At 39.7% G+C, this 14,542-nt stretch overlaps 1 protein-coding gene across 3 annotated transcripts in view; it reads right to left on the reverse strand.

The window, feature by feature from the left end:
• uif (sushi, von Willebrand factor type A, EGF and pentraxin domain-containing protein uif) overlaps positions 1 to 14,542 on the reverse strand; it is a 132,820-nt gene that overhangs the window by 71,730 nt on the left and 46,548 nt on the right. For all 3 annotated transcript variants that reach the window (XM_071583205.1, XM_071583206.1, XM_071583204.1), the window contains exon 3: positions 10,867 to 10,897. In XM_071583205.1, coding sequence (XP_071439306.1) covers positions 10,867 to 10,897 — 31 coding nt within the window. The remainder of the gene's footprint in view (positions 1 to 10,866; positions 10,898 to 14,542) is intronic.

A 14,542-nucleotide genomic window follows, 5' to 3' on the forward strand; every position in this document is an offset into this window, starting at 1 on the left:
TAACGGAACACCTAAGGGATTCACCGTAAACTCAACTCGATAAAATCGATAAGGCAAAAGAATTACACGTCGCGACATAATTCGAACATGTGAGCTTTTTACTAGCCGGAGCACGTTACTCAACGGAATACTCAGTTCAGCAATTGAAAAGAGTGGGTATTTATGCGTATTCTCGAGGCTGTAAAGCAAGAAAAATGTAATTTCTACTTCACATTTTTTACAGTTTCAATGAGATTAGATAGGCAGGTAGTCAACTCGCCTATCTAATATTATTTCCGTTTGGCCATGAACCGAAGTACCATTCACAACAATTACATTATTTGTAAATAAAGCGCGGTGATAATTCAAGAAGATATGAAATCAAACTGCACACAGAACTCTCACCATACTAATTTGATACTCGTAGTATTGTAAAACAAAATAAATATAAATTAAGATTATATCGGCTGTGCTAAGTAGGTCCGTGAGGAACCATGGTGCCTTCCGCAATTACTTATGTGCTGCAGGATTTATTTCAAGAGGCTTAGTGAAAATGAGTAATGACACACATTCAGCAACCCATTCAAGAAATACAAGTCGTTGGGCTCTGAGTCCCTGTTACGACCTACCAGCTTCCTGAAAATTAACGCAACCCAAGGTGATGAGCATACCAAACCACACAGAATATTAAGTGCATGCTGCAGAAGGATCTAAGTTCTGGGCTGACGCTTTGACAGATACTTACGCATGGATGTTAAAACACCTTATTATCCCCGACGGATGGGATGATCGTGAATTTAAATATGACAATTATCACAACAGATATTTATGAACAATAAAGCTATAAAACTTTGTAGCTGGCAAATTTTAAATCAATACAGCTGTAAAGTAAATGGCGATGGATAAAATGAGCAACGAGAGATTCTCGTAATTTATTGAAACGCCTTGACAAAAAATTAGTTCTTCCAAAATAAATTCCAAAACATTACTTCCAAACAGTCAAATTTTACGGAAAATGATTGATCGATACGCAAACTTGTACATATTCCTTCCTCGCCCAGTTTCAATTAGTTCTCTGGATAATGGAAATTTCTCCGCTTTTGGAGTGATGGCGGAGTTCTAATTGGTATGCGCATTCTCCGCTCAGAAGGCCGATTTCGTATCCTCAACGACAAAACAATACAAGGAAGCAGAAACTAATTGAGTAGACCCCTAGGAGGTTATTTGGGCCATAATCAAAGTTCAAAATAATTAATCATGGCAGAAATACATACTATCATGTGCCTTGAGAGAATTACTACTTGGGTTATAAGTATTGAAATGAAGTGCAAGCATCTAATCTGAATCTTCAAAGAAAAGGTGGATGTTTTTACCGTTATAAATCCATCTCACTGAACTTAACTACCGTTTTCGAAATTCGGAAATGGTTGGTTCAGTCCTGTTATATGCCACGAAATCAAAGGGTTTAAGCAAGAGCTATTCTTGAATTATAACACTAGTTTCATTTAGTTTTGAGTTTACCGTATCTAAGTTCCCTGTTATGCCTTAGATACGACTTCACGTGGATGGGAGAAAGAAATGAATACGCTCAAGAGAGAAATACCCGTTTGGATGATTTTAATAGTTTAATGAATCAAGAGATTATATCAAAGCCATAAATAATTGTTTCTCACTCGTTTAAGAAATGGTGTATCGCTGAATATTACGAAATGTTTCCGTTCAAAAGATCATTTTCCAAGAGTAAAACGAACAAATTGGGGAATACGAACGTATTATTTGCTAATCACTTTTCGAGCTAAAAGGTGTTTACCTCCTCCACTGAGAAATGACAGAAACCGTTTTAGTCCCGAATGAATGCCTATAATAAACGAACTACATTATTATACACGCTCTACACCGAAGAGTTGTCGATGCAAATGAATATTACAACTTGATAGTGCGTGGAGATGAGTTTCACAGCCACGATTAAAACCAATATTTATTTCATAGAAGCATGGACAGAAATTCAAATAGGTTTATTTTTTGGCCGATATCTGGATTGATTCTAGTTCTTCCATAATAACAGTTCTGCTTCGACTATACATTCTTTTTCTAGGATTCATGACGAGGGCTTCGACTGGCATGCCGGTCTGCCTCTCGTGTAAGACGTCACGCTTTGCGTTACGCCATTTTATGGGAATCCGTCAACGAGATAGCGCAACCCAAGCATTCGGAAATCTTCATTGTTATAACCGTCGCACGGCCTTACATCGTATTCACGCTGCAGTCCCACGCGAGATGCGAATGAGTCTCTACTTTCCCTTGATCGTTTTCATTCGCTCCTCTGGGGCATAATAAGCACGGCGACGACCATCCGCCATTTCAAATGGAAAACAAACAATGGTTCCGCAATTTAATAAAATTACATGGCTCAAAACAAAACTATTCGGGGAAAGAAACGCGAGCGTTGAAGGTGTTACTCTATTTAACTAGGAAGGAAACCCCCATCAAATCTGTGTAACTACATGGATGAAGCAGCCAACAATTATGACGAGTCAAATTTCATGGAGCACACATTGGCTGGGATATAAGGCTAGTATTTAACACAAAAGAATTAATCAGGTAAGGCATTTCGCCATATTTGAAATCGAAATCGTCCCATGCACAGGACGACTTCCCTTGAGAATACTAAAACCGTGTACGAAGAAGATGGATACCGGAATGGAAATGGAATTTAAATGGAAATCGACACCATTCAGACCCTGAATCATGGCACGCGGCGAACGTAGGCCAATAAGTTTTTCTAATCATTATGATGCTGGATCGGAGCTCTTTCGCAACTCTTGATCAACCTTCAAAAGAGGTGTAGCCGACACTATATACACACAGGAGAAAATGTGTGCTACAGAGAAAATTAATCTAAGAAATAGGAAGGCATTAATTTACGGCGACAGGAGCGGGTTATTTAATGAGCAATTTCATCTCGAATCAACCCAGAATTAAAATCCCAATTTTTTTGCGAATGGTGAGCAAAGATAACTTTTGGGAATTGCTCACTACCACGTTTGTAGCGTGAAGATTTAAGTAAAAAGTATTACGGAACCACTGCAAATGCTTAGAACAATTATATTCGGCCAATTATTTTTAGGAGCTCTAGGAATTCGAATTTTACGCTAGGTTTAATACCTCCGTTGATGCATTAGAATTTCTTGCATCTCCCAATATTTTCACTAATCTTTGGTGCTAAGATTTGAGGGTTACCATGAATCATTAAAAATGCTTATTGTAAAATTTCTTGGAGAAATAAAAATTCTCCTAATCTCTTCTCGGAAAACTGAGCTTTTAACAACCAGTAATAATCTCTCTTTTGTTAAGTAACCACTTCAGGAGTTTTTCAATATTGACCGTAGATACACTTTATTAACACTTCGGACAACGAGGGAATCGACAGGCCTGAGCGTCTGGCTACTGACCGGAGGGTGCCAGACTCAAATCCCGGCGACGGCTCCGGACACCACTAGCTTCACACAAGCTATGCGTTTCTTGGTAAAAGGCCTTTCTCCAAGGGAAACCTCAGGTGGTACAAGCAAAGGAACTATCCCCTAAATTTACGTCTGAATTTTTCAGGGGATTGTGCAAAGACGGTGAGCTCTACCCTCGTCTACGTAACAAACATTCCGATTGATTTATCTGTTTCTTTTAAGAACTTAAAAGAATTTCTCCAATTAGAACAATTCCAAAATGAATGCCATTGTATTTAAGCTGATACATCCCAATTAAGAGAGCGCACGAATATGCTCGCAAACAAGAACGACAAGCACAAAAACGACCCTCACTAAACAACCAGATCCGGGCACAAGAATGACACATGACTATTTCACAGAATGGCTACAGAATCATTGAAAACGAAAGAGGAAATCTCTTGATTTAAAATCAGTGGTAACTACTTGCAAGGATTAAATAACTTTCTGTAAATGAGCGCACATGCATGATTGCCGAATAAAGCATTGACAGCAGAAAAAAGGCAAAATGTAACTCTAAAGAAATTTTATTTCCAAGCGGAAAACGGGCCAGCAAGTGGAAGGAAGGCGAAAAACCGGGAAATTCCCCGAAACACAAATGCTGCGAGGACGGGGGAGGCAAATGGCGGATGGGGAGGTGTGCGGAGGTGAAGGCGGAGAGGAGTGGCTGTGCCGGCGGGTGTGGGAGGAGGACGGGGACGACGTCGCGGCCGCTCTGCAACTCTCGACAGCCGTGACGCCAGTGACTAAATATGGAGAATGGTGAATACCCAAGGATGCCGAGTGACGTGCAACCATGTTTAAGACGAAAGAAATTTTTGAGGGCACTTTATGATAAAATTTAGGTAAACTTGCATCAAAATTTACGTAATATCCCACAGGCCTCCACCTGAGCGCACGTCAGGGTACGTTAGGGGCACCATTAAACTATGGCAAGTAAAATTAAACTACTGAAGAATTCTGCGAAGGGAAGACTTTATTAATTTTTTGGCGTTTCACTCACTGGGTGTCATGGTCGTGGACTGACTGCAAAATGAATGAACTCTAGAATGCATCGATTCGATGATATTTTGTCGTCAATGTCGGACCTGCCGACGTATTGAGCCAATGCATCGAGTCTAGTGTAAATCCTCGTGATGTGATCAGTATTAACCCAAACGTGTTTAACGCGGTTACAATTTAATGCATAAAATAAATGACACCATTTGTAACGGCCGCTTGCTTAATAGAACTAAAAACACGTGTTTCAGCTTCTAGGCGTCATCGTTAGTGAATATACATACACGCACATGAACTCCAGCCCAAGATAAGTTTAACGAAGGACGACGTACGGACGTTGAAACGATTGCTGTAAGTTCTAATAAATAAGTGAACAGTACGAACGATATATTTTATCTTATACGGTGCAATAAGTTTTACCTATTGTCAAGTGTTCCGAGTCACCAGCGTCATCCATCCTTGGCTGTGTAATAATTGTGCGATGCTTTGCATTCTCTCAAGGCAGCTATTCATTAACCAAGAGGATTTTCCCTGTGCGTATTCCGTTCAATTCTCGACTGGATGATATCTGGGATGGGCCCCAAGGAGATAGGAACTAAGGAGGGGTGGGAAATTGGAGAGCAAACCGGAGACGACATCAGCCTACTCTTTAGCGAAACGACCTCCGAGGAAATGGATAGTATGCTGTAGTTAAGAGGTCTTTCCGAGTGGCAAGTGAGAGCAGAACAGAATAACATACTCGTAGCTCTCATGGAATTTCCACCACCACCGACCACCACAGAAATCCGATCCACGAATTACGGCTAAATAATATGGCACGCGTAATCACGATTTTTTAGTCACGTTTAAAAAAAACTCCCTATAAAAAAATCATCAGACGACGTCTAGCGAAAAAGGCTCCATACGAAAGCAGGGAAGGAAGTAAGGGGATCGAGAGAGGACGTGTCAGCACCGCGCCGGCCACTCCCAAGGAGAAGGTGCTAAATTTCCACGCCGTGGCGAAGAGGTGGAAAGGGAAGTTACGATACGACCCATAAAATTCGTTTCCGTCGTCATTGCGGCGGAAAAGTAAATCCTCATTGTTACAATTAAAAATGGAATTTGCATACAGTCGCCGGGCGGCTCATTCAAGTTTCCGCCGGCACTTTCACCCGATCTATATTCCTCCGAAGCACGGCGAGGTGTGCGAAGGGAGCCGTGGGCGGGTGGGGGTTGTCGGTGGTCGGGCGGGAGACGGAGGGGGTTGGGGGAGAGAGAGAGAGTGCCAACAATGGAGCGGGCGCCAGCCGTAGGGAAACGAGGGGGATTCGGAATTGGATCGGAGTATTTAGAGTGGGAAACGGATAATCGCCGAAACAATGAGAACTCTCTCACCACTCACAGATTTCTTGATAGGTATCAATTTGACCAGTCGGAGAAAACATCTTCCACCATGCTTAAACATGCGTGACTCCCGATATTATTGTAAGCAAAATTTACCGAGCCTCACAATTATCAAATTATTTTTCCAATCGTAGATCCCACGAGTCGCCCTAATCGAGTAAAAATTATCATGGACATTTTTCTCTCCCGTTTTCACGTCGAAGCCAGGCGTCGAAGTATTTGACGATTGAACATTAAATACGGTAATGCTTGTTGTCAATGCCAGAGCATCTTTTGCAATTAATAAGTGAGGAAATAGATGAATATCAACAAATTGGACGACTCACGCCCAGGAATCGTCGCAGGAGTAAGAAAGACGGAATAAATCGACGATGAAAGAATAAACTAAGGTCAAACTGCGGCTTCAAGACTGCGATATTATTATCTCCGAGGTAATCATGAAGTCACTATGATCGTTTATCCTAGGACATGACAGTTTGGCATTAAATTAACATTGATAACAAGCAACCTCATTCATTTTGAAAACATTTCATGAAAAAATAATGATTATTATAACAAAAATATAAGTAATGCAGAATATTGTTACAACACTTAGATACTTAAGGGAAACCTACTAAAATAAGGGGGATGGATTTTGTTTTAAAATCCCCAGGAACATATTTTAAGAAATTCTAAAATTCATGCATGAAATGTGATTCGGGCGTAGCATTATTGCATACCAAAAAATATATTTCTAATAAAGTGGAGGGAAATAAATTATATATATATATATATATATATATATATATATATATATATATATATATATATATATATATATAATATTGGTAATATTGCATACTGCGCATCAAACATTTTTCTGTGGGTGATATCTTGCATGGGTGAATAAGAGAGCTTTTGTTTTAGAACTCAGCAGGTTCTGCAAAATAATGGCATTGATAAAATATTTAACAGTCATAAGTATTTTTTGAAATCTTCCCTGAATAAAAAATGCATAAAAGTTCACCCTATATAATCAGAGTGAGTAATCAGCAGGTATCTATCTCAAAGGAAAGAAAATTAGTCAATGTGCACTGTTTAAGTGCATACACGTACACAATGATTATTGCATGTAATCGATTGAATGAATAAAAAAGTTCAAATAAATTAAGGATAGGCAAACCAAAGAAAGTGGAGGGCTTTACTGCTTGATCAGAGAACGATGAAGCCTGTTAGTAAATGACATGGCGTAAACAAAGGTTTTCTCTCATGACAATCCAATAATAAAAGCAAACGACACAGACCTTGACAACTGCGCGATTTAAAGTAGGGATTCGCTTCTATTACCACTATCACAAATATTTACTTCACTTTTCATGGTCTGCGAGTGGTGTAGTGCATCAGCGATTCAAATAAGATAAGCAGTGATAGAAATTTGATACTGCAAAGCAATGATAAAGATAACATGGAGAGACCCAATGCTTACTACAGAATTTTTTCAAAGAAGCTAGAAAGAGAATCTTTTGAAAAACACTGAGGCAGAAGTAAAGGAAAGTGTTGATCCCTATATTTTTAAATATTAGTCATTAATAGTAATATGAAGAGTATTATAATTGAAGGAATAACTTGGGGAAAGTGAAAAATTAAAAAGGAAGGCCAGGAACACATTACGGGAAATAAACTATGGGAGGCATCAAAGCATGCAAGCTATTAAGGATGAAGTAGTTTTTATTGCGTATGTGAAGTCATGAGGCACGGATGGATAAAAAAAACGCTATCAACCTTCTAATTCCATAATATTCTTAAGTTCTTTCAAGATACTTAAACTAAACACCCCTTCAAAATTGCTTTTACTTTATAAACAGGAATAACGACTGAGAAAAGCCAGACGGCAAGAGGGGTCTTTCATGTGGTATAATTAACCTAAAATCAGCCTTTAAACCACACTAAAACCTTCACCTAGTTGGATGATTTTATATTTAATGGAATCCCAGCTAAGGATTACACTGGAATAAATTCATGATCCCAAGCAACCAAGTTTTGGGTGCGTGAAACCCATGAAGTTAGAACCTTTACTATATTAAACTTTGAAATTATTTGCCATAATCTGACCGACAAATACTCCAGATATACGATAGCTTTCCAATTCGATGCCAAATATATTGAAGCCCTCTCACTTCCACAACTTTTTCTCCCGTTTTCCGTTGCCTAGGCGATATAAGGACAAAGCCGAGAACTTGTCACTCTCATCCACTTTCAGTCCATTTGATAAATCATAAGAGGAACCCAAGTCCAATTGGAAAAATTTCTATTGGAGCGGGAATATGCATTTAAAACTTGAAAACTACGTTTTTTAATCAGCGATATTATATATGAATAAATAATTCAAATATAGTTATAAACGACAAATATTTCAGTATATAAATAACAAATATTGTAAGCAATGATTGACTCTGTAAGGATATATGCTTTGCTTTGAAAACGTCTTCCACCATTGTCCAGAAAACCTTGGTAATCTCCGTCTAGAGCAATTAAAGTCAGTCTTTTCCACTTCGGCAGCAACAGTTTATCTATAAATTCTCAGCGCATTGGTTGCGTGAAGGTTCTTTCATGACTAAGGTTACTATACTCACCTCATTGTACCGCCTGATAAATATGCATAACATGTACTTTCTATACCGTTTACACCTCTTGAGGCCGAGAGATTGAACCTTTACTAGAATAGAAGATGTGCGAGGGTAGGAACAGGTCAAGTCCATGACCAATGGAGAGGATGAAATACCTTTTTATACATTTTAAAATTCTTAACAACAGAAGTCATGTGTAATTAATGTCTCGGGGCATCCGCACCGTGGGCGAATATGTTTCCTCCTGCACCTCAGTAAGAAGGGGATACTAGAATCATCTTACTTATAAAATACTCGAATAGAGAGCCTTGATCATCTAAGGGAAAAGATCATATGAGGAAAAGTCAAACATAAGTACCTCAGGCGGATTCCTTATGGGGCGCGTAGCCCGTTCGATTGATTATTCAGCAGAAAGGATTTGAGGCTAGAAATTTCTTCCGTGTGCCTCTTCACTATACGAGTTCCCTCGTAAGCTGGCAGTTGAATTCGATTTTTAAAGACTTAAGGAACGTGGGTATACAATGGGATAACACCAAACCACACTTTATATTCATCTTTAGGTGCTATGTATCTAGTTTCCACGAGCCATTGTGTTGAAACTCTAATACACGACAAATTAATACCTTCACGTATAAACGCCGACTGCTGACTACCACTAAAAAGTAAAACTTTCCCATCAATCCTAAATTTTTATTATTGTATCTGAATTTTACACAATTTTCCCGTCTTTTTTTATGGACTTAATTGTTTATAAACCTAAACATCCCATTAGTACACTCTGCTAAAGATAAATAAACTACCGAGCTCTCACATACAGATATTTTGCTTCAAGGTATTCCTGTAGGCATATTAAGTTAAATTAAATTTGTAAAGGAACTCCAAGGTTTGGACGCGGCCGATGAAAAGTATCCTCATATCAACTTACCACTGATAAGCTAAGCGGATACACACTTTAAAACGCAATTTTAACTCCGAAAGTGAGTTTAAAAGTAGGAAGAGGCTCCTTCCGATCCGATGAGAAAAACCAATCCATTGTTGGGGTTGCTATGCAAAGCATAATCATTCGAACTCACTTGAGTCAGTGATAATTAGAGCCTTAACGATACGTATGTACCCATATATTCCTCCCAAGCTTGCAGAGGAGCGGAAAAAATGCGCAGAGAATTCAAAATAAGACAACAATGGGTGCAAAAACAAAAATGGGCACCATAGAGCCCGCATGAGATAGTCCGATGTGCAAAACGAGCGCCGTCGTCACTGGAATATGCACGCGATGAGTCTCCTCTCGGGGGAGGAGCTGCAGGAATGTGGGTGGATATCACCACCAGTTTGAGGCCGATGACGTCATTCCGAGGGACCCCTCCGGCCTCCTGGCTCACGAGAACCCGTGAGCCGTCGTGTTTTTGTCAGCCGCTTATTTTCCTCCGCGTTTGCCACGAAGTCCCTATGCCCGCTCGCCCCCATGCATGATTGTTTTTCATAGAGATTTTTTTCCTACACGGCCTCTTGCGTCCCCCAAGTATGCGCGATGGGCGTCTCCTTATTTTTCATCGACGCCAAAGATATTAATTCTAAAATAAGAACAAGGACCTAGGGTTGCTCGCGGACCATCTACATTTGCATCTAACTCCACAAGACGCCACGAGGGTACGTGGGAGGAGAGGGTTGTGAGATCGCCAACCGTTGGTGAATTTTGTGAATTTTAGTTAAGTCACATTGGTTTTCGGGTAATTCAAAATTTTCCCCTGAATGTTATTTTATTTACACCGTCGTGATCACGAGTTGGACGAGGAAAAAAGGATTAAATACATCTGCTAGCCTGGCAGTTGATTTTATTGTGTTGTGTTTCTTAACTTTCAGTGCTTCCAACGGATTTCGCTTCAGGATACAACCATCTATCGAAATGTAACTGTTGAATTTAACCAAGAGGCTCTTTCAAGAATTCTCGAAAAGGTTATTGCTTAGAATGATCGGGTGCGCCGAGTGAATCAGAAAAAGTGCGTGGTAATGCACGTCTATCAATACAGTGAAATGAATCCCATTATTTAACGTTTCTACCACGAATCAGGTGTAATAATCAGGCTGCCAACCTCAACGTTGGACATAACATGAAGAGCACGTATTCGAAATATCTCGTGCCTCCCGAAGTGCCTCGAGAACGGATGTCACAAACGGATCCATCGCAGAAATATTCAAATTCTGAGTTGAACAAAATACCGAGGATAGTCACTTGCTTCGTTTGAAGCTGTCTTGAACGAGAGATATGACTCAACCCAATCCAGCTAAGTTTGGATAGTAAACTGGTAAGGCGGTTATCGAAGGGATAAAATTAGGCCAAGAAAGATTTAGAGTTCCCCAAAAACCAAGAGCGTCTCTAGCTCCGTAAATATGGTACATACCAGTTGGACACGAGAACAGCTTTTGAGCTTCCTGAAAAGACAAAAAAGAAAAAAAAATGAAATCACTAACCAATAAGAACATCAATATTCAACACAAGCATGTACGAAAACTAGCATAGATATTCCAAGCGGACTCAACAAAGAAAATACAATAAGACAGTTCAGCAGGAATAGAGTCAATGAAATTTGTTAAACAAGTTCACATATTCAGTACACCAAACCCTCATTAAAAGGCAACTCTAACATTTTGCACGTAAAGAAATTATTTGCCGAATATTTCGACACAAACAACTAAAGATTTACCAATAAAAAAAGAAAAGAAATATTATTATTATTATTGATTAATCTACCGGTTAAGGTAGGTTTTGGATGGTCACAACTACCAAATAAATATGTTGTGACTCCTGACAAAACACAATCCAGCAACCTACTGTACATCAAGTCCCTCTTCATCTTTGTGTGCTTCCTTCATCCCGCCCAACATTCCTAACCTTTTCCTGCCCTCTCCTCGTTTGCCTAACATTCTCCCCTCTATCACAGTCTTCAACATTCCACTGCCGATCAATTCGCCCTTCATCCATTTTTCCTGCTTCCATAGGATTTCTTTCAACAAACCCTTCTCCTCGCCCACCATACCTTGTACTTCCTCATTTGTTTTCCTTTCGGTCCATTTCACCTTCACTATCCTTCTCCACATCCACATTTGAAAAGCTCTCAATCTACTTCTATCCTCCTGCTTCAGTGACCACGTTTCCCCGCCGTACCTTACTACGCTCCATATCAATGTTTTGATGAGTCCTTTTTTAACATCCTTACTCAACGTCCCTATCGCCAACTCCCTCCTCCAAAGAAATGTATCATGTTTTCTAATTGACATTGATCCTTTTCATATAGATGACCGTTTTCCATTGAGATATTTTTAGGTGATTGAGATTAAATAATGTACAGTTTTGACAGTGTGAATAATCTTCCAGAAAGGCTGTCTCACAAATCCTAATGGAAAACACCAAAGAATGTCATCCAATTACTGCCCAGACATGAACGCATTCTGTCATTCTCATAAATGGGAAGTCATCGGCATTATCGATGGGGAGAGGAAATGTGTTTAAAATACACTAAGCAAAGATAGAGAATACCCTTCCATCAAAAACATCCTCGGATAAAACTGAGCCATTCTAATTTTGATTTTTTTCAGACGATACGGGTGGCCGCCAAGTACGAGGAATTTCTTATCAGTTACTTCTTTCGCATACTAATAGATGCTGTAAGAGCTCTACATATGTATGCAGGTATCACCATTCATTTTCATCCCTATCGTTGATTATACAATCGTTAGATGCTAGTCCAACAATACTAGTTGGGAGTAGTTAAAAGAAAAGTGTGTAGAATGTCAGTCCAAAATGGACGGACGAGGGATTCAAGGTGCGATCGAGCCCTTCCTTTTGGAAGGGAAAACAGCAAAGACAATCCAAGAAAGAATTTCTTCTACATTGGTGGACTCGTCCTTCTTGCGACGCCGTTAGGCTTTGGCCCAACGAGATCAAGCGTGGCAAAAAAGCATTGTAGACACACCATGTCCTGGAGGGACGGAAACAGCTGTCACGCTATTAATCATCGATAAAGTTCATGATTTTATTTTCAATAATAGACCCAAGCGCGCGAGTTGGAATAGGCCGTTGGCATTCCAACTGAGTTAGCACATTTCATTTTACACAATGAATTTGACATGAAAAAGCTTTGTGCCAAAATGGGTGCCCTGCTTGCTTACGCCAGAGCAAAAGCATATTCGAATAGCGAACATCAGTGGAATTTTTGGAAGAATTTAAAAACAATCCAAAGATATTTTGCGAGGTTTCGTGAAAATAGATGAACTGTGACTGTAAACCCACACACAGGAAATGAAACAATAATTAAAACAGTGGACAGAATGAGGTAAGCTCTTTAATTTGAAAAATAAAGAGCTTGGTTGGAAAAAAAATTGTCGTTAGCATCAAACCAAGACATTCATCAAAGTCCCCTGATAGATCTGGGTGGCGATTTTAGGTTCATGACTGATATAACTTAACAACGCTTATGATCCAAAGATGTTTGCCGGATTATAATTATTTTACCGATTCTTTTCACATTAGGACGAAAATGCAATTAAAATAACAAAACAGAGCGCACAAGAAGCTTATTTTAAGTTTCAAGCCATTTTCAATGAGATTTTTTGGCACGAAATGCTTCATGAAATTTGACGAGACAATACTGAACTCTAGACATGAATTTTGAAGCAACAAATAATATTGAGCGTGCGGAATATGAGGGAGCGGGTATGACTGGAGTGCACTTTGCGACACCGAACCACACAGATACGAGTCATGCATACTACATCTGGGTCTATGGTGAGTTAACGGTTCACAAAAGAAGAGAGAAACGGCAGTTTGGAGGTCGACGTTGAGTTAACTCATTAAACTGGGTGAACTTTCGAAGATGCAGTATTAATAAGTGTTCATGCGATCGTTTTTCAATGACGTAATCCTCTTGTTAGCGAGAGCAATGAGTACGGCAGAATTTTTCGGGGTAATAAATATAATATGAATAATGACGCAATATTTTGTCTCATACAACTCAAATAATGGTATACATCATCGATATTTCCAAGGCAAAACATAAAGTTAGTGAATTAAAATAAGATCAGCATGGTTAATTGAGCTAATTATCAATCGGATATAATCGACCTTTGATGTTAAAGCTGTAAGAATTTCAAGGGAAATACGGCATCAAAGAAGATCTTAATTATTTGCTTAGGCGCTTAAAACCTAGGCGTAACATGGCACACCCTCACGCCCAACGTAGTGATAAAGATTTCTTCTAGAGATCAGCATACATGCTCGCAATGAAATGCGAAAAATGTAACTTACACTTTCTGACTACATTTTAGTACATCCATACTCATTGTATGGTAATTGGTGCACTTTTAAACTCTTATTTTACTACGGCCATAAGAATGCTTCTTGATTTGAAATCGAATTATGATGAAACTTACACTATTAATCTCGACTTCAGTGTATTTTAGTGGCCTCTCAGCAATAGAGACCCGTGGAGATCATTAACTTTCTCGGGTATTACCTGTCAAGATAGCTCATTTGGACTCATCGAAGAAGAAATTTACGTTTCCCTCCACATCCTCAAGCCAATAGCGGGGAAACTTTTTCCATTGACTTAAATGGCAATACGGCTAATTTCTCCAAGTTTCACGTCGAGTACATATTTAGAAAGGCATTCCGACGCCATCCGTAGACAGCATTTCTTATTTACTGGATCCATCTCTCGTCTCCCCAGGTACTACCTCCCAACGCTCCCACACCGCAAGAGAGTTCCCGATATTCTTGCAGACGGGGAGCTTAAGAAAAGAGTCACGGTTGATTCGGGTGTTTCTTTTCCATCGGGAGAGGTCCACGGTCGACCCGACAGTTTCTTAAGAGTGTGGGCAGTCATTATTTAGACACTCTCTCGAGTGCCAAGGAACTCACGCCTTGAAATGCTCTATCGGAGAGGTAGAGGTGGACGTGTGGTCCTGTGGACCACTCTGCCTTCGCCGTGGCCAACTATAGAAGGTGTGATTATGATAATTCGGTCTGAGAGACTATATCTCCATGCGGAAGGTCATTTCTTTCAGCTGCTGTGGCTTCCC

Source organism: Hetaerina americana, unplaced genomic scaffold, assembly GCF_022747635.1.
Source record: "Hetaerina americana unplaced genomic scaffold, ioHetAmer1.1.p SCAF_13, whole genome shotgun sequence".
Classification (NCBI taxonomy): Eukaryota; Metazoa; Arthropoda; class Insecta; order Odonata; family Calopterygidae; genus Hetaerina; species Hetaerina americana.